Source organism: Momordica charantia (assembly GCF_013281855.1).
Source record: "Momordica charantia cultivar OHB3-1 chromosome 5 unlocalized genomic scaffold, Mcharantia_2.0 BLBB01000005.1, whole genome shotgun sequence".
In the NCBI taxonomy this organism is placed as follows: domain Eukaryota; kingdom Viridiplantae; phylum Streptophyta; class Magnoliopsida; order Cucurbitales; family Cucurbitaceae; genus Momordica; species Momordica charantia.
Window position 1 is genome coordinate 20872766 of NW_028275163.1, and position 22425 is coordinate 20895190.

At 35.8% G+C, this 22425-nt stretch overlaps 1 protein-coding gene across 2 annotated transcripts; it reads left to right on the forward strand.

Annotated features, from left to right (window-relative positions):
- Positions 1-1105: 1105 nt before the first annotated feature.
- PIE1 (SNF2 domain-containing protein / helicase domain-containing protein) lies at positions 1106-21844 on the forward strand. Of its 2 annotated transcripts, XM_022302661.2 has the most exons (22): positions 1106-1455; positions 1540-1689; positions 2352-2456; positions 2677-2757; positions 2929-3036; positions 3491-3571; positions 3682-3770; positions 3920-4059; positions 4150-4211; positions 5183-5318; positions 10261-10329; positions 10410-10483; positions 10568-10699; positions 11951-11989; positions 12762-12830; positions 12965-13027; positions 13151-16235; positions 16688-16752; positions 16837-16904; positions 17603-18383; positions 18643-19166; positions 20991-21844. In XM_022302661.2, the coding sequence occupies exons 3-22, from the start codon at positions 2397-2399 to the stop codon at positions 21412-21414; spliced, it is 6150 nt and encodes a 2049-aa protein (XP_022158353.1). In that variant the 5' UTR covers positions 1106-1455; positions 1540-1689; positions 2352-2396; the 3' UTR covers positions 21415-21844. The 2 variants fall into 2 exon arrangements, with proteins under 2 accessions (XP_022158353.1, XP_022158354.1); XM_022302662.2 differs by lacking the exon at positions 1540-1689.
- The last annotated feature ends 581 nt before the right edge of the window (positions 21845-22425 follow it).

The window sequence follows — 22425 nt, forward strand, 5'->3', positions numbered from 1 at the left end:
TGTATATATTATATTTGAACATTTTTTTTAGTTTTAAAAAAATCAACATTTTTAATTTTTATTTTATTGTCTATTTTATTTTAATGATGTAAAACACAGTATTTACGTAGGGGGAAAGTATTTTTGAATAACACAAACATGTCAGATTTTATTCATTTAGGTATAAAAAAGAAGCATCATAGATATTAATTTAAAGATGTGTCTAGTTTTATAAATAAATAAAAAATTGTTAAGAAATAAAGGGATATATTATTAAATTATTTGTCTTATTAATATATTTAAGGATAAATTACACAAATCACCTTAAAGTATGGTAGTTGCTTTAATTACATCTCTAAATTTTCAATGGTAAAAATGAAACCCTCAAACTTTCATAAATGATAAAACTGGACCCCGAACTTTCAATGATAAAAATTAAACATTCATCTTTCAATTTGAAATTTGTACCCTAAACTAAAGTCAGAATCCTTAAAAAAGAAAAAAAAATTGATGTATTATTCTCTATTTCTCTCTCATATTTACGATCATGATTCATAACCACCACTTAGATTTTGAAAGTTATGAGGTTATGGTGAGGTTTACTTATTGTCCAACCATCTAGTTATCAAATTTTTTGGAGCTATTTTATAAAAATTCGAGGTTTAATATTTATCACTAAATGTTTAGAGATCAACAAAGTTTGAGGTTCAACGATAAAAATTTAGGGGTATAAATTTTTAAAAAAAAGTGGTTTATGCAATTTGCCGTGGAAGATAAAAAGAAATCTAAAAAATGAAGAAAATTGAGAAGAGAATATATTATACTTTAAATGCTATAATCTCGGATAATATAATATACTTTACTTGCTATAATCTCAACACAATGTTGTGGAACATAAAAATAAAAAATAGTTTTAAAAGATAAATATACCAAATTGATATTCAATGAATTTGAAGTAAGGGAGCAGAATAAAAGCAAATTTACGTCTATATTAAAAAAATGAAAATAGAGATTTAGATCAAATTTATCTCCTTAATTTTATACATATTATTTTGAAACAAGAAAATTCTATATTTAAATATGTTATGCATTGGGAAAAAGAAAAAAGAAAGAGAAAAAAGGCAAGGTGGGTATTTTTTTCCGTGGGGTTAAAAATTAATGGTTCATATACAAAAGAACACAAAAATTCCCGAATTCCGAACGCTGCCTCACCAGTTTCGCTCACTTTCCAGCCGTCGGATCATATTTCAGTGGATCACGGACCGTAGATCGAGGGTTTTATCCAGAACCACCGCCGTCGCCGGAGTTCGAGGAGCGGCGGAGGCGATGAAAGTGGAGCTGCCAAAAACAAGGATTGTATTTCAGGAGCTCACTCATTCGGATCTGAGACTCACGCGCAGTGGATCTCTTCTACGCTTTTCTTTTTTTCCAACTTCAAAAACCCTACACTCCCCCCTCTGAAACGGCCCACTTCAGGTTTCGCCATCTTCAACCTCGTTACCAACTCTGGAACTCGCATTTTCTTGCTTTTTATGACTCGTTTTTCGTTTATAATTTCAGATATTTAGGATATTCTTGGTGAAAGATCGAGGGTATTGTGGAGTAGAAACAAGTTGTAGCGCCATGGTAGATTATTTGTTTTCGTTTTCGTGTGTTTGGAGCTTTGTTTGGTTGCGAAGAAATAGTCGGAGTAGAGGAAAAGAAATGAACGTATGTAATCCCTGTCACTTCCTAAATTTGTTTTTGTTCAGACGTAGTGAAAATGATTCTTTGAGTTGAGCTGAAAACTGCAGTTTCTCTGTTGTTCTTATCTTTCGGAAACAAATAGAAGATGGGTTTTGAAAAGAAACGAAATTAATAGTTACCCACTGTGGCGCGTAGAGACGTGCAGAGGAAATCACTTGTTGTTTGGAACTATTTCGGTTGCTTCCCTTTATGGGACATGCTTAGTTTTTCCATCGTGTAGACGCGAAGTGTTATCAGAGCATGTTGTCAGCTATCGCTAAAATGCACAAGAAGAAATGATGAAATTGATAATATTCGAGCAGTATTCTTCATTCATCCCTTGCGATTCTGCAATATCTATGCTGCTTTAAAAGTAGAATTGTGACTAAGTCAGCATTTGGCGTTGGACTTCGTTTTCGGGCATAGTTATCAAAATGTGTCTATCTGTTTAATATTTTGAGGTTTTGGTTTTGATGAATTATTTTCCTAGTGATTGAAGGACTAAGACTGTTAATTTTTAGCATTCTAATAACCATTCTAAAAATGTCATCGAGAAGTATTTAATTTCTTGGCATCAATTGTATCTAAAATTAATAATTTTAGCCAATTTTGAATTGACATTCGCATGCTTGTCTAATTATTTGCAGGGTTCTTAAGTTGTGTAGCCAGCATATTATCAATACAGGAAAGCTATGGCATCTAAAGGTCCCAGGTCTAAACTTGATCATGAGACAAGAGCCAAGCGCCCAAAGGTATTACACCTCTTTCAGGGGAAACAAAATTGAGATTACATAGGGTAGCTGCTTGGTTTGGATCTCGTCCTCTCTCAATCTATTTATCCATCCATCTACTCTTTCACATTGGATGATGGTTGCTAGGTTTTGAATGCACAAGTATTATCCAAGACTCTTAAACAACTCTTACTATTTCTTTGTCAACTCTTGATGTTATGATGGTTCTTTGGTATTTCAGATACTTGAAGCTCCAAGAGAACCTCATCGACCTAAAACACATTGGGATCATGTTTTAGAAGAGATGGTTTGGCTTTCAAAGGTAATTAACAAGACATTAACTTAAATATACTTTGAATAATTTTTAATCACATATAATTCATCCTATCATTTTTGTAAAATTTCTTTTAAAAGGATGTTAAGTGAACAGAAGTTGGGCTTTTTGGATAAATTTCCATTCTTTCATTCATACAAGGAAATTGGTTATTTGCAGGACTTTGAGTCTGAGCGGAAATGGAAGTTAGCTCAGGCAAAAAAGGTTGCTTTAAGAGCTAGCAAAGGCATGATAGATCAAGCTACAAGGGAAGAAAGGAAGTTGAAGGTTCTAACCTCTATTTGATTGGAAATATTTTTGTTGGTTTTCAAACAAAACAACTATGGCTTAGAATGAACAAAAACTCTAGGGAGTTGCTTGATTGTATTTCTAAATTTATCTGAAACCTGTTTTGTGAACTGATTTTTAAAACTGTTTTCTATTACTTTTAAACTTAGAATTGTTTCTTAAATTATATTTTATTCTTGGGTTTCGTTTATTTCATCAAAATTTAACTTAGACAGCAATAAATAAAATACATGAAAACAAAAAAAATGTTTTTTAAATTAAGAGAACTACTTTTACAAACTATCATGTGTGATATATCACGCTAAACAAATTTTCTGATTAAAAACTGTTTTTTTTATTTGTACTTTTAAAAAACAAAAAAATTATTAAGCCCTTGTGTTGATGTAGTCCAAGGGATCACAATTCTTTATGCATGAATTTCTATTTTTCTCAGGAAGAAGAGCAGCGGTTGAGAAAACTTGCTCTCAATATTTCAAAGGATGTAAAGAAGTTCTGGGTGAAAATAGAAAAGCTGGCAAGTTCATCTACAAAATTCTATCTTTTCATAGCATAGCCCATGATTTGTTTTGGATGATTAGTTTTTAATTTTCTTCAGAACTGGAACTGATCAGGTTTTAATTTCAGGTGCTTTACAAGCATCAGATGGAGCTGGATGAGAAAAAGAAAAAGGCACTCGACAAACACCTGGAGTTTCTTTTAGGGCAAACAGAAAGGTGTTTGATTTGATCTCACTACTAGGCTTGGTCTTGGGTATTGGGGGAAGGGGGGTTATTTCGAATGCATTATGCACAAAATTTTTTGAATCCTTATCCTTGTGCATTATCGCCTAATGAAGTCTAATACCTTCTTCTTGCTATTTTAGGTACTCAACAATGCTGGCAGAAAATCTTGTGGAAACTCATAAACCTTTGCAGACGAATTCTTCACATGGGCTACACAATGTTCACTTCCAAGAAAGGGATGAAAACAGAACTGTTGATGAACCCCCAGAGTTTAATGATGGTACACTGGAAATTGTGATATTCCATGTTTTATTACCTCATAAAAATGGTATAGTCTTTAAGTTGAAATTGATGTGAATATATTTCACAGAACACGAGTCAGATTTTGTGGACTTTGATGAAGAATTTGATTTAAGATCAGAAGATGAATCAGTAAGTCCACTTTTCCTCTCTCCACAGTATTCATAGTAATAATTTTATTATTATTATTATTATTTATTTTTTTGTATTAGAGCTTTGTTTGTCTTCAGATGTCATTATTTTCAATTGGCACATAATTTTGGTGGTTTGCTTCCTCCCTCTTTCTTCTTTTTACCTTGGTATTTTTTCGGGGAGAGAGAGAAATAATGTTCCTACCTCTTGTGGACATTGAATGACTTTAACCAAAGAGTTGAAAAATATGGATATTGAACCACCAGAGGTTGATCAAGTTGTCGTTGGGCAAGTAAAGAACTTTGGGGGTATATGTTAAAACCCGGTAGGAAATTAATAAAAATTAAATCCTAGAGTGATCATCTACCTAGATATTAAAATCCATTACAACCAAATATTGAAGGGCCGTGTTTTCTTTCTTTTAAGAAAGACATTGTGGAAGGTAGGTACATGTCTTGTGTGATCAGTTGATGTGTGTAAGTTTGTTAGGATACCCATAATAGAAAAAAAGAGAAGGAAAAAGAAGATGATGAAAGATATGAATGCTGTTGGTAGCCTAAACCTTGTAGTGATAGCTGGATTTTGATCATGCAATTGGATCCAATAGGTTTTAGGTAAGAATACTTGAGCATATAAAATATTTTCAATTTTCGTGAATTTTGTTTCTTTGAAATTCATATGTTAGCTTGGGCTTTACTTTGATTAAAATCCATATAAACTTTCGAGATCATGAATTCAATGGGGCATAATTTTCCAACACAACTAGATTCATCGCCATACTTGAGTGTTTTACATGCTTAAATTTCAATTAGATTAGATAATCTTTCTTGATATCCATTGAATTTGACAGTACTTGCTTAGAGATCCGTTGGAGGTTTGAATTGTAGTGTCTGATGTCAATAGTGTTTGGTACCTTATATTTTGCTTTTGCATTTTCTTACAAGTAATATGTTCTTTCACAAATGTTTTAGGAAGATAACGAGCATACCATTGATGAAGACGAGGCCCTGATAACTGAAGAAGAAAGGCAAGAGGAATTGGAGGCTTTGCACAATGAAGTTGATCTTCCTCTTGAAGAGCTTCTTAAAAGATATAAAGGAGAGAAAGGTGCACGGTGAAACATTATCTTTATTTTTATTTTTTAATCATGAACTTGACAGGCCAAGTTGGTTTCTGATTAGTGGGTGGATAAGTTTGGGACTAATTGGTTTCTGGTTACTGGGCAACTAAGTTCAACTAGACTGACTTTCTTTCTGAAATTTCTTTCAGAAATAAGGATGCTGAATGATTGCTAGCTTTCTTGACCATTCTTTATGAGATCCTTCAATTCTCTCTAGATGAGGGGCCTCCTCAATATCTTCAGGCTTTTCTAATAAGGCATCTAGGTTGGAAGTTAATCTTAATAGATGTAGTGTGGACATTAATGGATGATGTAGTTAAACTGGCAACTGACTATTTTGGTTATAGCATTGGTTGTTTGGCTGGTAGCTTACCACGATTCCAAGGAGTAGTTCATTTGGAGGCCCTGATTGAAAGGATTTCCAAATAAGCTCCTAAATTTATTTTTATTTGGGAAGGAAACATGTATTTCCTTGATGTGTGAAATAATACATAAGAGGGAAAGATTCCCTAGAGCCCAAAAATGGAGTTACAAAAATAGCATCCATTTGGTTAAAATTAAAGTAAGACTATAATCTGAGAAAGGATTTTTGCGTTTACACCAATAAAACTCCATAAATATAACTGAAGGTATAAAAGATTCAAAGGAGATTCTGGTCGTTCAAATAAGCTCCTCAATTTGAGGAATGCTCCACTTTCTACCGGAAGTAAGCTCACCTTTCACAAGTTGTGCTCTCAAACCTACCAACTTGGTTTCACTTGATTATTCTGGCTAGCTTGGCGGAGAATCTTCTCAGACTCTTTAGAAATTACCTTTTGCCTTTTGAAAGGGTCAAATGTGAAAGGTTGTTTCCACCTGCTGAGCTGGAAAATTGCCTTTCTGGGGATCTTAGAAGTTTAGAATTTTAAGAAGGGAGGGTTCTCACTCGTTTCTGACAAGTGGTGGTTTGGAGGTTTCCTGTTGAACTTATGGTCCTTCAGCATAAAATTGTTGCAAATATGGGGCTTTTCGAGAAGTTTGGTTTTGGGTAGTTGCCAATTTGCTAGTGGTCGAAGCCTGTGGAAGAGAATTTATGCTTTGAGAAGTGTGATAGAAAAGAGATCTAACTGTGTGTTTGAGACTGACAGAAGATTCAAGTTTTGGAAGAATTCTTGACAGGAGGGTCAAATTCTGTCCAATACCTTTTTGGAGGAGTTTGAAATTTGTGATGGAAAAGTTTGGATAGTGGAAGATTGTTGGAAAAGGGGGCTGCTGACTTGTGGTTTTTAACCCTAGAAGAAATTTGGATGGTTATCATCTTACTGATACCACTTGAATTGTTTCTTTACACCAAGTCCTTGTTTTTCAATTGGGCAATTGGTTAAGCAATGTTACCTCCATCCTCATGCCCAACATATGGATTTAAATGTGTCAGGTGAAAATCATGGATTTTTTGTGTACTTTGTTGTTTATAGAGGGTTAAGCATACATACATTTTTTTTTAACAAGATACACACATATAGAGGGTTAAGCATACATGATTGATCAATGTCAAGTTTCCTAATGTTGTTTTATCCTCCAGCTGGTTCACCTTTGAAAATTTGCTGTAAAATTAGTTGATCAGTTATTTATTTATTGTGTGAGACTTATTTTCATTAAGATGGATGAATGTACAAAAAGAGAGGTCACCCAAAAATTGTCTGCCTTAAACTACATCCTACTTTCAGGCTGTTTTTGTGGGTCTGGTGGAATGTTGATTCTGTCTTTGCTGCTAATGAGATTTTGAGCAGTGGAGGAAGAGGTTTTACGAGGGCTTTCTATTTAAATTGGATCTCGAGAAGGTATAAAGTGGATTGGTTGGTACTTGCTATTAGCTATTCTAGAGATCAAAGGATCTGGGGACAAACAAAAAATTTAAGATTGATTTATATCTCCTTTACAAACTTTTCTATTATTCTAAATGGAAAGCCTGAATGAAATACATGGCTTCTGGGGTCTTACAACAAAGGTGTTCCTTTTTTGTGGTGTTGTGTGTGTGGGGGGTGGGGGGGCAGTTGGGTCCTCGTTGTTGTTGCTAGTTGAATATTATCTGATGGTTTTCAATCTGGATTTGTCAAAGGATTCAACATACGAATAGAAGGTGCATATGAATCATATCATTCACAGTTTGCTGGTGACAACCTTCTTTCATTGATGGAGCTATCTGAATTAAGTAATCTCTTCAAGATTGTTTTATTTTGAGAAGGCTTTTGTTATCAAAATCAATTTCGTGAAGGTGACTGTAGTCGGCACTAAATTCCATGGATTCATGACAAAGAGGTGGCAGACAGTTTTGGCCACAAGGTTGAATCTAGCCCGGTGTACTTGGGGTTTCCTCCATTAGGAAATCAAAAGTCTTAAGGATTTTTGGTTGTCAGGTTTTGGAAAGAATCTCGTGTAAGCTTGGGAGGGGAATACATGCTGATTTCCATTGGTGGTAGGCTTACTATAATCCATTAGGTCCTTTTCAACCTTGCAAATCTTTCTCACGATTTCCTCTGTTTTCAAAGGCAGCCGTGATGTTATGAAGGTAACGAAAGAATCATGAGAAAATTCTTATGGAAGATTCAAATTCAGAAGGAGGATCTTATTTTGTTAATTGGAAATACATTTATATTCCAATTAATGAGGGCTGTCTTTGCGTCAGTGATATCAAGAATAGGCTCTTCTCTTTTGATACAACATGCCTTTTGGTGTTAGATTGTTGTAAGTTTCGCATAGCTCCTAGGGCTTGGTTTCCGGGCAGTGGTAGATTTTCTTAACTTAGGAGACTGAAGAAGGCTGTTTTCAACATTAAAAATCTAGTTGCTGAAAGGATTTATTTTGTGATGGGAGATGATAAGGGATGCTGGATTACACGATGACCTTGGATCTCAACTTTAAAGGGAATTTGATGAAGTGGTGGAGTGGAAGACTTTCTTTTTTTTTTTTTTTTTTGAAAAGCAACTATTTCATTGGTAATATGAAATATAAGTACAAAAAGGGGAGAGACCCATGAGAGGGCTAAAAAATGCTCTCCAATTAGATAAGAGAGAGGCAAAACTATATTGTTGAAAAAGAGGGAGCATTTACACCAAGATACAACCAAAACAACTATAGATTCAAAAAGATGATGTGATGAGCGCTCCCTTCCTTGGAAAATTTGAAGATTTCGTTCTAGTCAAACAGTCCATAGTAAAGCCCGGGCAAAATGGAGCCAAAGACATTGCTTTTCCTTTTTGAAGGGATGACCGGTGAGAGTATAAGCCAATAGTTGGGAGATATCCTTTGGAAGAGTGACCAACTATCCAAAAAGAAAGAGGAGTTTGTTCCATAAATCAGTGACCATTTTACAAGAGACAAAGATGTGCCCGATGGATTCTACATGTTGCTTGCATAAGGATAAGGACAGATAGGGCATTCTTCTCTGAAGCTTGTCCCGTGTGTTGACAGTGTGGAGGCTGGTTTCCCAAAGAAAGAAAATCTTCTTGGGGTAGAGATCCTTCCAGATAATGTTGTATACAGAGGAGGATGCCTCTGTTGTAGCTGATCGGTGGAGGTCTTTAAGGATGGAGGAGGTACTGAAATGACCATGTGATTCCAATCTCCAAATAACAACATCCCTATCGGTTGAAAGGTGAGATGAGGAGAAATTGTGCAAGAGAGAAGCCAGGTCCACAATCTCTGCCTCCTTGAGACTCCTTTGAAAGTTTATGTCCCATGAGCTATCACTGGGAGACCAAAGATCACGAACAGCCCCCGATTTTTTGTTGTGCAAAGCAAAAAGGAGAGGGAAAGAGTTGCATTCATTAATCATTAGTGAGCCATACATCTTTCCAAAATTTATCAATGGATTCCGAGCCTACTGTATAAGCAATTGGAGAATTACATAATCTCCAATGAGAAAGATCTATGAAAATAGATAATGGAGAGCTCTAGTTTATAATATTATTATTTAAAAAAAAATTATATTATTGTTAGTAGTCCTTTTTACAATGTCTGTGCATGGAGAACTCAAGTTTTGGCCGAAGGGTCATTATAACTTTCTGGAAACATTCTTATCCAATGAAAATGAAAATTTTTGTTTAGACACTTTTTTTGTTTGTTTGGGGGGTTGAATGCAATGGTAAAAGCAAGATTTGGTTGAGGCACCATAGGAGTTCTTGTACCCTAGCTGCTGTATCCTTTAAAAAATAAAGCGAGGGGCTGTTTGGTATGCCATTCGTATTCTGTTTATTGTTTTCAGAATTCAACTAATATCTTGTTTTTTAAAACCATTTTTTGATTCTATGTTCCAAATAGTGGAAATACTGAAAACTAACATTTTTATGTTTTTATGTTTTCACGTTGTGATAAAGATTATTTTTATTTGACAGGAAAATGTTTTACTTAATTGTTGTGTACAAAAATATAATCTTTAAGATTTGCTTATTTGTTTAGCTTTTTATACTTTAAATGTGTACTCTTTTGGGTGCTTGGTTGGAAAGTAATCATCGTTCTTCTCTATTTCATATGAGACTTTTCAAGATTCCTGTGTTTATGGAATGGTGTACATTTCGTAAACTGGAGGGTTATTTTGCAACTCCTTTGACTAATTTGGGAGGTTTCCTCTCCTTCCATTTATTGTTTTCCCCCTTTATTTAATGCCATTTATTGAAAAAATTAAACACTCTTATAGCGTCTAACTTTTTAGGAATCAAGGCCATAAATTTATAAATGGATATCCTTGGTTGTTTTTTTGTGGATTCCTTATCCTCTTTTGTTTACATTGCCATTATTTATTAACATAATCATTCTGAATATACCTCTACACAGAGACAAAATCGTTGCAAGTTAGTAACATGGTAAATATTGTAAAACTGCGTAACTTAGAAAGTCTAGTTTGTACAAATTCTTATCTAAAAAATGTCTAATTGATACAAATATTTTTAGATGGTATGGAAGGAAGCCCTGAAACAAGTACAGGAGGAGCTGAAGAGACAGCAGGAGAAGAAGGTCATGGTAAGGAGAAGAAGCCACTAATCTCCTTCATATTAATTTGCGAAATATGTTGGACTGAATAGTTGAGATATTTGCTCCAGGAAAAGAGAATGAATGTTCTACATCGCACAAGGTTGACGAAATTGACTCACTTGGTTTCGCCGGTCGTCGTTGTGTAAGTTGTATGTGTTTCTGGTTTGTGTCCAAAGCCATAGAACAATTTATGTCCTTCGCGCTAAAACCTATCCTTTTATTTCAGAATCAAATAAATGGGGAATCATCCAGTGTACAAAACCATACAGAAAGAGAGATCTGTGAAACAGAAAATCTATCCATGCTATCTATGGAGTTTTCCAAGGACAATGCATTATATGATTTCAGTGAAGAACATGTAAGACAATTGTTTTTATTTTTATTTTTTTATATAGAAGTAGGAATTATTTCTTTATATGCATATGAATGATGCATTCATTATATAAATGATAGGTTCAATCCGGTTCGATTGTTTGTGCTCATCTTAAATGTTTGTGTCCTTGTTATGATATGGTTGCAATGAATACCGGAGGCTGAGAATTTAAATGTGCGACTATAGTAGGTCTAATACGTGAAAATTCCAGGCTTCAGTCATAGTGGGTTTTAGTTTTGTCCAATTAAGTTTTTAAAACTAATCTACAAACTGTATATTCAAATTCTGAGTAATTTTAGCACCTGGAACCTCATAAGTTTTACAATTAAAGAAGCAAACTAAAAAATGCCTCAGTTACCACCCGAAGAGTGACTTTGATGAGAATAAACTTTGAATAATTATTTCGTGTACATGGTTATTTTTCTTTGTCTGGTGCTCCAGGTTTAATATAAAAGCACAAATCCCCAATGGTTGCATTTAGTTATTAGAAGCTCTTGAACAACCAAGAGTTCCAAGTTCAAATTTCGTAATGACTATTGAGATCAACATTTATTGTTCCTCGATGCTTAGATTGTTTGGATCAGCAGAAGGTACAGTTTTGAACTTGATAAAACCATTTTTGCATGAAAGATGGAGATCTTTTGCATTGGGGGACATTCCAAATAATCATTGCATCAATGGCTGCTTAATGTGCCTCTATGTAGAAGGTCAATAGTCTTACATGGTTATCAAGAGATTAATAAAGAAGGAAAGGTGTAAATGACGGGAGACCCAGGCTCTCTTACTGTGTTTTAGTATCTGCCACCTTCCATTGTTCTCATACTGCAGATATAATGAATATGTCAATTTTATTTTAAGAGAATCTCAACCGATGGGATGTGTTTATGATACTTGTTTTTGTAAAGAATTAGAAACATTATTGACATATTATATGCCCGCCAAAGCATGAAGTCTTGAATATCATGGTTCTTGGAATAAACAAAATAAAACAAATATAGATGCATGTATTAATTTTTACTTAGCTGGTCAGAATTTTCTATCAATGGACTAGTGGTCCAGGTTAAACTAGAGCAGGGAAGATTGAAGAATGACCGATTTATTAATTTTATGCAAATACGTTCTCTATTTTCATGTTTATTTTGATTCGTGAATGGGTTAGTATTGGTTTTGATGAACGCATGGTCCATGGAAACTCCGTATTGTACACTTATTTTTTGCTGTGTTGTCTTTGCATAGGAAGATGATGACTATGATTTTGCTGGTGGAGAAGAAAAGGTGTGATATATGGATTCAAACTACTCGATTTAACTGCCTTGAAGATTGCCTTTTACCATGTTATCTTAGTTGCATTTATTTTTTCATTTAAGAAACATACCTCTCTTGTATGGTGAGTAAATGCACGTAACTTCATGGCATCATGCAAATTTACCCTTGCGCTTGTTAAAACATTAATTTGGTGTCTAATAAGGGTTTTCGTGAAGTTCTTTCTTATTTTATTTGCCCTTCAATATTGCTGGAAATGATAGAAACATTGAATAGATGGTAGGAAGAGACTAAAACAATAACTTTTAAGTCTTTTTGATGTAGTATGATTTGATTAGGTGTTTAAATGTAGTATTAATGGTAAGGTGCTTATTTTGTTTTGTTAGTTAGATTACTAGTTAGTTACTGTGGACTGTGGTTTACTTTAGTTAACCATTCTTGTAATTAAAGCCCATTGGCCCATTAGCTAGGCTTTCCCTTTTTTGTACACTTTTTTTGTCATTAATAAGCTTTTTGGCGTCACCACTTCTGGTTAATAGATCTTAGTCTCTTAGATCAATAATATATAGGCTTTTAGCTTCTCAATGACATTGCATGTCTCATTACAACGTAGTATGAGTCTAAAATCTTGTCAACTTGATAAGCAACGAGATCTCTTGGAATAACAAGATGTTTAGATACTGTTCATTCAAACCAAGTAATTTCATGTGGCATCATTTTTTTTATTTTCAACAATTTCTAATTTCCCATACTTATTTATGCTTCACTTGGTCTCTATATCTAGGATGATGAAACAACTTTGTCAGAGGAGGAGAAACTGGAAAATGTGGATTCAAACAATGCCATGGATGAGGTAACAAACGACTTTTGCAATCTCTACAAATTTTAAAGTTTTTCCTTAACGAGATTCTATATATAAATTATTATTATAACTGCAATTTCTTTTGTTTTTGATCATCACTTCTTTGTGATTTGTGTTATTTGCAGATTTCAATGCTGCAAAATGAGAGTGAAATACCTATAGAAGAACTACTTGCAAGGTATGAAAAGGTAGGTGTAACTTAATTTGTTTCTATATTATTTCTTATTTTCGTGCCCTTCTTTTTTTTGGGGGGGGGGGGGGGTATCAATAGACATCTGTCCATTCAATTGTAATCGCAATCTTATTTGCAGGATCACGACAATGATCATGATTCAGATAATGAAGCTGAAAATGCTTCTGATTTTTCAGACACCCTTGTGGATACTCCATCTCATGAAGATATTGAGCCAAAACATCTTGATGTCTGTGTGCATGAAAATAACGACCCCAGTAAATCTCACTCATCTGCAAGTTCACCTCCAGAGAGGAAAGGGTCCTTAGAAAGTTCTGAAGAAAGGGAGAGTGAGGACAGAATTTTCGATGCTGCAGCTGCAGCAAGATCTGCACAACCAACCGGCAACACATTCTCCACGACTAAAGTTCGTACAAAATTCCCTTTCCTTGTTAAGCACTCTCTACGTGAATATCAACATATTGGCTTGGATTGGCTTGTGACTATGTATGAGAAAAGACTAAATGGGATTCTTGCTGATGAAATGGGGCTTGGGAAGACAATCATGACCATTGCTTTGCTTGCTCACCTTGCTTGTGAAAAGGGAATATGGGGTCCCCATCTTATTGTGGTTCCAACGAGTGTCATGCTTAATTGGGAGACTGAGTTTCTTAAATGGTGTCCTGCTTTTAAAATTCTTACTTACTTTGGAAGTGCAAAAGAGCGCAAGTTTAAGAGGCAAGGATGGATGAAACCAAACTCATTTCATGTTTGCATAACAACTTACAGGTTGGTTATCCAGGATTCTAAAGTTTTCAAACGGAAGAAGTGGAAATATCTAATACTAGATGAAGCTCATCTAATTAAAAATTGGAAGTCACAAAGGTGGCAGACTCTCTTGAACTTCAATTCTAAACGACGGATTTTACTAACTGGTACCCCCCTTCAAAACGATCTGATGGAACTCTGGTCCTTGATGCACTTTTTGATGCCCCACATTTTTCAGTCTCATCAGGAATTTAAGGATTGGTTCAGCAATCCAATTTCTGGAATGGTAGAGGGGCAGGAAAAAGTGAATAAGGAAGTTCTTGATCGCTTGCACAATGTTCTCCGCCCCTTTTTACTTCGTCGGCTGAAAAGAGATGTAGAGAAGCAGCTCCCGAAGAAATATGAGCATGTCATAAACTGTAGATTGTCAAGAAGGCAGCGCCATTTGTATGAAGACTATATTGCTAGTTCAGAAACACAAGCTACCCTTGCCAGTGGCAATTTCTTTAGTATGATTAATGTTATTATGCAACTTAGAAAAGTTTGTAACCATCCTGATTTGTTCGAGGGTCGTCCAATCATCAGTTCTTTTGATATGGCAGGCATTGTCATACAGTTGAGTTCTTCTGTATGTTCTGCACTATCACCTAGCCGGTTTTCTACAGTCGATCTTAAGGGGTTGGGACTTCTATTCACTCATCTTGACTTTAGCATGACTTCATGGGAGAGGGATGAAGTGAGAGCTATTGCTACCCCATCGAGTTTAATCAAGGGGTGTACTGATGTGAATAAAACTGAGGAAAGTGGAGCTGGATTTAGATATCGGAAGAGATTCCATGGATCGAGTATTTTTGCAGACATTCAAAATGCCATTATGGAGGAAAGAGTAAGGCAGGCAATGGAACGAGCAGAAGCTACAGCATGGTGGAATTCCTTGAGATGTGACAGAAAGCCAATTTATTCGGCATCCCTTAGGGATTTAGTGACGGTAAGGCATCCGGTTTATGATTTATACCAGCATAAGGCGAATCCCTCATCCTATTGTTATTCCTCAAAAATAGCTGACATTGTCCTTTCACCAGTGGAACGTTTCCAGATGATGATGGGCTTAGTTGAAAGTTTCACGTTTGCAATACCAGCTGCACGGGCTCCACCGCCTCTGTGCTGGTACAGTAGAGGCCATTCTGACGTGCTTCTGCATCCATCTTATGAGCAAAATTGCTCCCGACTCATGTTTCCCCTTCTAACTCCAATAAGATCTGCAATTATTCGGAGGCAAGTGTATTTTCCAGACAGGAGGCTGATACAATTTGATTGTGGCAAATTGCAGGAACTTTCTATCCTGCTAAGGAAACTAAAATCTGAAGGTCACCGAGCATTAATATTCACCCAAATGACAAAGATGCTTGATATCTTGGAGGCTTTCATCAATCTGTATGGTTATACTTACATGCGTCTGGATGGATCCACTCAGCCTGAGGAGAGACAGACGTTAATGCAGCGATTTAATACCAACCCAAAAATTTTCCTTTTCATATTATCAACTCGAAGTGGGGGTGTAGGTATCAATCTTGTTGGTGCAGATACTGTTATCTTTTATGACAGTGACTGGAACCCTGCTATGGATCAACAAGCACAAGACCGCTGTCATCGCATAGGACAGACACGTGAAGTTCATATATATCGTCTAATTAGTGAGAGCACCATTGAAGAGAATATCTTAAAGAAGGCAAATCAGAAGCGTGCTCTTGATAATCTTGTTATTCAAAGTGGTAGTTACAACACTGAATTCTTCCAGAAGCTTGATCCTATGGAATTGTTCTCAGGTCATAGGTCTCTTGCCATAAAAAATATGCAAAAGGAAAAAAATCACCCCACCAATGGAAATGAGGTTTCTGTATCTAATGCGGATGTGGAGGCTGCTTTGAAGTTTGTTGAAGATGAAGCAGATTATATGGCTTTGAAGAAAGTTGAAGAAGAAGAAGCTGTGGATAATCAGGAATTTACTGAAGAGGTTATTGGGAGGATGGAAGATGATGAGTTTATGAATGACGATGATATGAAGCTTGATGAAGGTGGAGATCAAGCTGGTGACATTGTTATGTCAAACAAAGACAATGAGGCAATAATACATGGAGCTAGTGATCCTAATGAAGAGAGAGCTGTAATTGTAGCTACCAAAGAAGATGATGTTGACATGCTGGCAGATGTCAAGCAAATGGCTGCAGCAGCTGCTGCAACTGGACAAACCATATTGTCCATTGATGATCAGCTACGGCCAATAGATCGATATGCAATACGTTTTCTGGAACTGTGGGATCCTATACATGACAAAGCAGCTGTGGAATCAGATGTCCAGTTTGAGGAGACAGAATGGGAACTGGACCGTCTTGAGAAGTATAAAGAGGAGATGGAAGCTGAGATTGATGAAGATGAAGAACCTCTTGTATATGAAAGTACGTGTATTATCGTTTTAGTGTCTTATGATTATAACATTAATTCTTCTATATTTTTTCTCACAAGTACATTATTCTGGTCACCACATGTTAAATGTCATGCTTCATGCGAGCGGTCAGTAATGTTATCAGTGGGAGGATGTTGGCTTCCATTAAAATCAATAAAGTTATGGAAAATATACTAATTCACTTAGTTGCAAATTTCTTCTTTTCACTGTTATAAATGTTTTCTTAGAATATTTTTATATGGACTTACACATATATTCATTTTAAAATTTTGAGATGCTAATCTGTCCTTCTATTGTAAAGTAGTTGCGTATTTGAATACCTCTGGTTAGTGCACATTTTAAGAATTTGACCTTTATATCTTATGCATGGCTGATTGATGATTACTTGATTTGTTAAGAAATGATGAATGCTGTATCTTCATGAATTTTTGTGTTTTTTTACAGGTTGGGATGCTGATTTTGCAACTGAAGCATATAGACAGCAAGTTGAGACCCTGGCACAACATCAGGTTCGAAGCAGATATTCTGCTCTTTTGAATCTAATGTTTCATCTTGTATACTCATTACCTTTATTCTTCTTATTTATTACACAGTTGATGGAGGATTTGGAATATGAGGCTAAGCGGAAAGAAGAAGAAGAGGCTGAAAATGATCCCACGAGGTGAAACAATGTTTGAGTTCTCATTGGAAACTGTAAAATATAATAGAAGATAGATGAAAATAATCAGTAAGAACTACTATGTTGGTCTAACTGTTGAAACGGGGTAAGTTGTAAACCCATATAATGTTCTGGTCAGGGAGGGACTCATTCAAACCATGGTTGCCATCCATTTAATATTTATTTGTTTCTTTACGCCTAATTTTGTAGAATTAGGTAGTTTTTCATGAGGTCAGTTGAGTTACACTTAAGCTTAGTTCAAACCCGTGGTTATTAGAAAAAGGTAGGTTAATAAGGAAGTTTCTTATTTTCTGTGAGTTCTAAGTTAATAGGGGAGCTTCTAGTTCTCCTTGTAATCGGACGTAGCTGATTTTGAATTGTTTGGTTGCTTTCACATGATTTATCTGTTCTGGTTATTTGAGATAAATATACTCCACTACAGATTCATTTTAGAAAATCAAAATACTGTTAACTTTAGGTGTGAAATTTTGTGCATATATATTTACTGCTTTTCCATGTTTCTACCTAAAATTTAAATTATTAAAATATTTAGAATAACAAAATCTTATAGCAAAATCAATAGTTACAATGATAAGTGTTGGAATCAATAACCTTGATGGTGGGGATGTTGTATGTCATGGGTTTTGTTTTTTGTTTTCTTGAGGATTCTTTCTCGAGTTCAACTCTTATTTTCTTTGCAGGAATGCAACACCCAGTGAACCAAAACCTAAGTCTAAAAAGAAATCCAAGAAAACCAAGTTCAAATCTCTGAAGAAGGGTTCTCTTTCTTCTGAGTTGAAGTTGGTGAAAAAAGAAGCATCGATGGAGTTCATGTCTACAGATGATGAAGATATATGTAGTGATGATATCCTTGAATCATTATCAGCTCAGTCAAGCTTACAGAAAAAACGTAAGAGGGCTGAATTTAGTCTTGATAGCGAGTCAGGAAAATCCCTGAAGAAAAAATCTAAAAAGTTCAGGAAAAATATTGGGGATATTTCCTCACTTGATCTACAGCCCAATGCGTCAGGTGTGCAATGTGATGAAGCTATAGAAGTTAAACCACGCGAGAATGGTGTTGATCTTGAACATAAATTAGTTGGCCGTAGTAGAATGGGAGGGAAGATATCTATTACATCCATGCCAGTGAAGAGAGTATTAATGATAAAACCGGAGAAGCTAAAAAAGGGGAATATTTGGTCAAGGGATTGTGTTCCTTCCCCAGACTTTTGGTTGCCGCAGGAGGATGCAATATTGTGCGCAATGGTACATGAATATGGCACACATTGGAGTTTGATCAGTTCAACCCTATACAGTATGACTGCTGGTGGGTCTTATAGAGGGAGATACCGCCATCCTGTTCATTGTTGTGAGAGGTATAGGGAACTCATACAAAGGTATGTCATATCTGCACCAGATAATCCTAATAATGAGAAGACCACAAATGCTAGCTCTGGAAAAGCTCTTCTCAAAATCACAGAGGTTAGTTAATGATAATGTGGATGCTTCAAATGATAATTTCCATTTAATATTCAAAATTTTGGCAGTTAAGCTTGTGCATGTTATTATTTGTTCTCTTCTGGGTTCATCAAACTAAGGATGTTGCAGACTTAATCACAAAGTTATTTAGAAGTAGTTTTTTGGAGTACAGTTTTGTGCTATATTTGTTAATATTCGTGTGCATGCTGAGCTTTTTGATAAATGTGACAAAGGATTCTCAGTCATCAGTTTTCTGTTTCAGGAAAACATTCGAGTACTGTTAGACATAGCTGCTGAGCAGCCTGATGGAGAGCACCTACTTCAGAAGCACTTCACTGCCCTGCTCTCAACCGTGTGGAAGGCTAGATCACGTGGCGACTGTTGTTTAGATACCTCACTTTATCGGAATGGTTTTTATTCTGGTGGAAGGTATTTTGCAACTGGTAACCACATTTCTCGATATTTGGGAAGGGAAACTACAGGGAAGTTGAAATTTGGTAACCCAGGACACAATTATAAGTTACTAGCTGCTGCACTTAGCGATGCTGGTTGTATGAGGAAAGATGATAAAAAGTCCCATCCCTATCATGGGGAACGTGCATCAGTCACTACAGAGCAGTTGGAGTTAATACTCGAGTTCGAGGGGGAGGATGATCATAACATGCCATTTCCATCTTCCATTAACTTATCAGTATCTGATTCAGTTTACTTGCCCTTGATGAACATGGATACATGTGAATCTTCCGATGTTCGGAGGCGGAAGGGAGTTGCTGAGGGCCGATTGAGGTATAATCCTTGTTCTCTCCCTGACTCTTTCAGCAACTTAAACTGTGAAGTTATGACATGTATGCTCTGATTTCTCCATAGTGTGTAGTACTTTTTCTTAGAACAAGAAATAAACTTTTCATTGATAATATGAAAAGTAAGAAATATGTTCAAGGATACAAGCTTCAAAAGAAGTGAAAAAATGAGGAAAAACAACCGACATGAGGAAAAACAACCAACAAGGAACAAAGGTGTAGAAAATATAAGAAAATAGAACCATTGACCAGGATCACAACCATCAAACTGCAAAAGCAACATCAAAATAAACTAATGCTCAAGTAATAACAAAAAACTGAATACTGAATGAGCGGAGACTTGAAGAACTTTCTGATAGACCACCTATCATAAAGACATATAATAGGAAGGGCAAAGGGGTAATTGTAGATGGCCATAACGGCCAAGAGAGAGAAGATGGTACAAGTGGGGCAATGTAAGAGTGGGCCGTTGTCTATAAGGCCAGGGAATGTAGGAGGGAAGGGATCATCCTAGTTTTTGTGCTTTTACAGCTTTTGTAGTTGGTTGGAGAGATTACTCACCCTCTCGGATTGGTGGGTCGGTTTTCATTGCCTAAGGGCTCTTTTGTTGTTTTGTATTGCCTACGGGCTCTTTGCTAAGGAATCAAACAGCTTGTGAGGGTTGATACCTCACACTTTCTTAATCAAAGCTTGCAAATCCAAAAAGGACCGTCTACTGAGGAGAATCCAAAAACCACCACCAAACAAATAACTGAGGAGCTAAAAATTCATGAGCAATGAGCGAGATGATCTTTGACTGCAAGAACCAAGAAGTAATAATTCAAAAGAAACCTCCCCCACCATCATGTGTAGTATTGCAATGGGTAGAGTTTGTTATCCACTTATACTTTGAAAGTTCTCTTAGACTTCAAGTGAGGATTGCTGGTTAATCAGGACAGATCTGATGACTCCCCCTTTTCCATGTTTTACCAATGTTTACTCCAACTCATCTTTCTGGCTAACAATGATCTCTTCAGGTATCCAGTTTTGCCCATAACTGGATCTGAAACTGGAAAGGTCCATTCTCGTCTTAGATTATTAACTTACCTTCCATTTTTCTAAAATAAAAACTTTGACAGAAATGGCAAGGTAGTATTTGATGGGTTCATTCTTCTCTTCCCCTTTGACGTGATTTTTGGAAATGTAGTCTTGTTGTTTTGTAGGACCTGGGGGTGCAACTGGGTCTGGTTTGCCTGGGTTTCTTGTCAAAACCACTTATTGGTTTATGAAAATTGGAAAACCATAGTTGAAACTGAGCTTTTTGAAAGCCATACGGATGACCCAACAAAATCTATCCAAATCAATATGACATATCTTTTTCTTATATTCCATAAACCAGCTCCTAAGGTCCCGTTGGCAAGGATTTGAGGTCTCTTGGTCATACCAGCCTAAGGATTTGGGGTGTCTTGGTCATACTGGCTTAGAGACCTCTAAGTTTGAAACTTCGAGTAAGCTTAATACCAAAAATCCTTGATGTCTCTTGGGTCCAGGCCTTTGGGGCAAGCGCAGGAAGGTATAGGGGAGCAAAGCTCCAACTCCTTGTTATAAATATTTTTTTTTCCTAAACCGAACCGGCCAATATTTGTTATTCTAATTGACTTTGTTCTGTTAGTTTTATTGGTTTTTCCTGTTTCCCATTTGCATCCTAGTAGAGGACTTGAAAAGAATTGAGAGATCATATGGGATGGATTGTCCCAAGTGTCAGAGAAATCCCATATTAAAAAAAATAAGTCAAAAGCAAACTCATGAATATATTTTTCTTATTTCTCAGGGATGCTGCTAGAGCTTGTAATGAAGATTTCCATGGATGGGCTTCTTCTGTATTCCCGATAAATGATCTCAAGTCTCGCTCTGTGCCGAAATCACAATCGTTTGGAAAGCATAAGCTGGCAGTCACTGACTCTTCCAAGTCTTCTAAATCCAAGTTCAGAAAGACTGGAGCAGACCATGGAGAGAGTTCCCACCTGATTGCTGACCCAGTGGTGCATCAGATGCCATCGGTTATCCCGGAGGATGTCCATAACTTATATTCCCTCAGTTCACCAATTATTACAGACTACTCATTCCCATTTGGCATGAATGAGTATCCATCACCAGTAGAAGAACCAGAAAGTCTGGGGATGGTCCCTGATAACTATATCCCGGGTTTGATTTCAGGTCTCGACATAAGCCCCAACTTTACCGATATTGGCTAGGTTCCTCCACATATCCAACCAAGCCATTTATCTGAACTGAAGCTATCTTAATTACCACAGAACAAGGATCATTCTGAGGCCACTACCCAGTTAGCCAAGATATTATGATCAAGTTCCAACCTTCAACTTCCATTGCCAGGATGAATCTGATCTACTTCTCTTTCTGGGAATTTCATTGAAGGATTTTGGCCAATGTAGCTCTTTGCACAGGTTGGATGCACGGTTTTCTTGTTGAGAATCTAAGCATCGGTTCGGGAGGACAAAAGAACCGAAAGGGACTCGATATTCGATGTTCTTTGGGAAAACTGTGGTAGTTATATTGAGGATTTTAGTCTCTGTTGCATGTTTTCCCACATAGGATTGGGTAGGGCTGGAAAAATGTTGATAATTGAAATTTCTGGAAGAAAATGATATACCCAATTTTTGTCTATTCTTTCATTCTCCTCTCAATTTAGCATTCTGTTGAAATTAATAAGCCTTCAAAATTAACAAACCTCTCATTTGGCTTCACACAGGATATAATGAATGACGGAAAGAAAATGGATAAAATTATTGTAGTGCTGTTACAATACTCTCTATACTATTTTTTAATCTAAATTGAGTACTTACCATCTATGTATACAAATGCTTAGCTACTAAATTATGTTTTTTTTTTAAATTTAAAGTTATTTCATTGAAATTACGTTCAAGAAATGAATACATCATAAAATACTAATTCTTATAAGTTTTAATGGGTTTATTATTATAATCATTTTTTATTGTTTAATTATTAATAATTATATAAAAAGTTAAAAATGAATGGATTATTATTATTATAAAATGGAATAACGATTGATGGACTTAAAAAAAACATTTTATTTATAATTTTTAGAGGAGACAAGTGATTGTGAGTTCGATCTCCCACCTCTACATGTATAAAAAAATATCCAAATATTAATCAACTATAATCAATAAAAAATTATCCATTATATCGATACAATATAATTAATAATTATTGATTTACATGTATGC

Excerpts from the sequence above, each read along its gene's own strand:
- PIE1 (XM_022302661.2), top strand. The coding sequence starts at position 2,397 with ATGGCATCTAAAGGTCCCAGGTCTAAACTTGATCATGAGACAAGAGCC. Across the intron at positions 2,457-2,676 it reads CAAGAGCCAAGCGCCCAAAG|ATACTTGAAGCTCCAAGAGA; the intron begins GTATTACACCTC and ends TTGGTATTTCAG. Across the intron at positions 4,212-5,182 it reads TAAGATCAGAAGATGAATCA|GAAGATAACGAGCATACCAT; the intron begins GTAAGTCCACTT and ends CAAATGTTTTAG.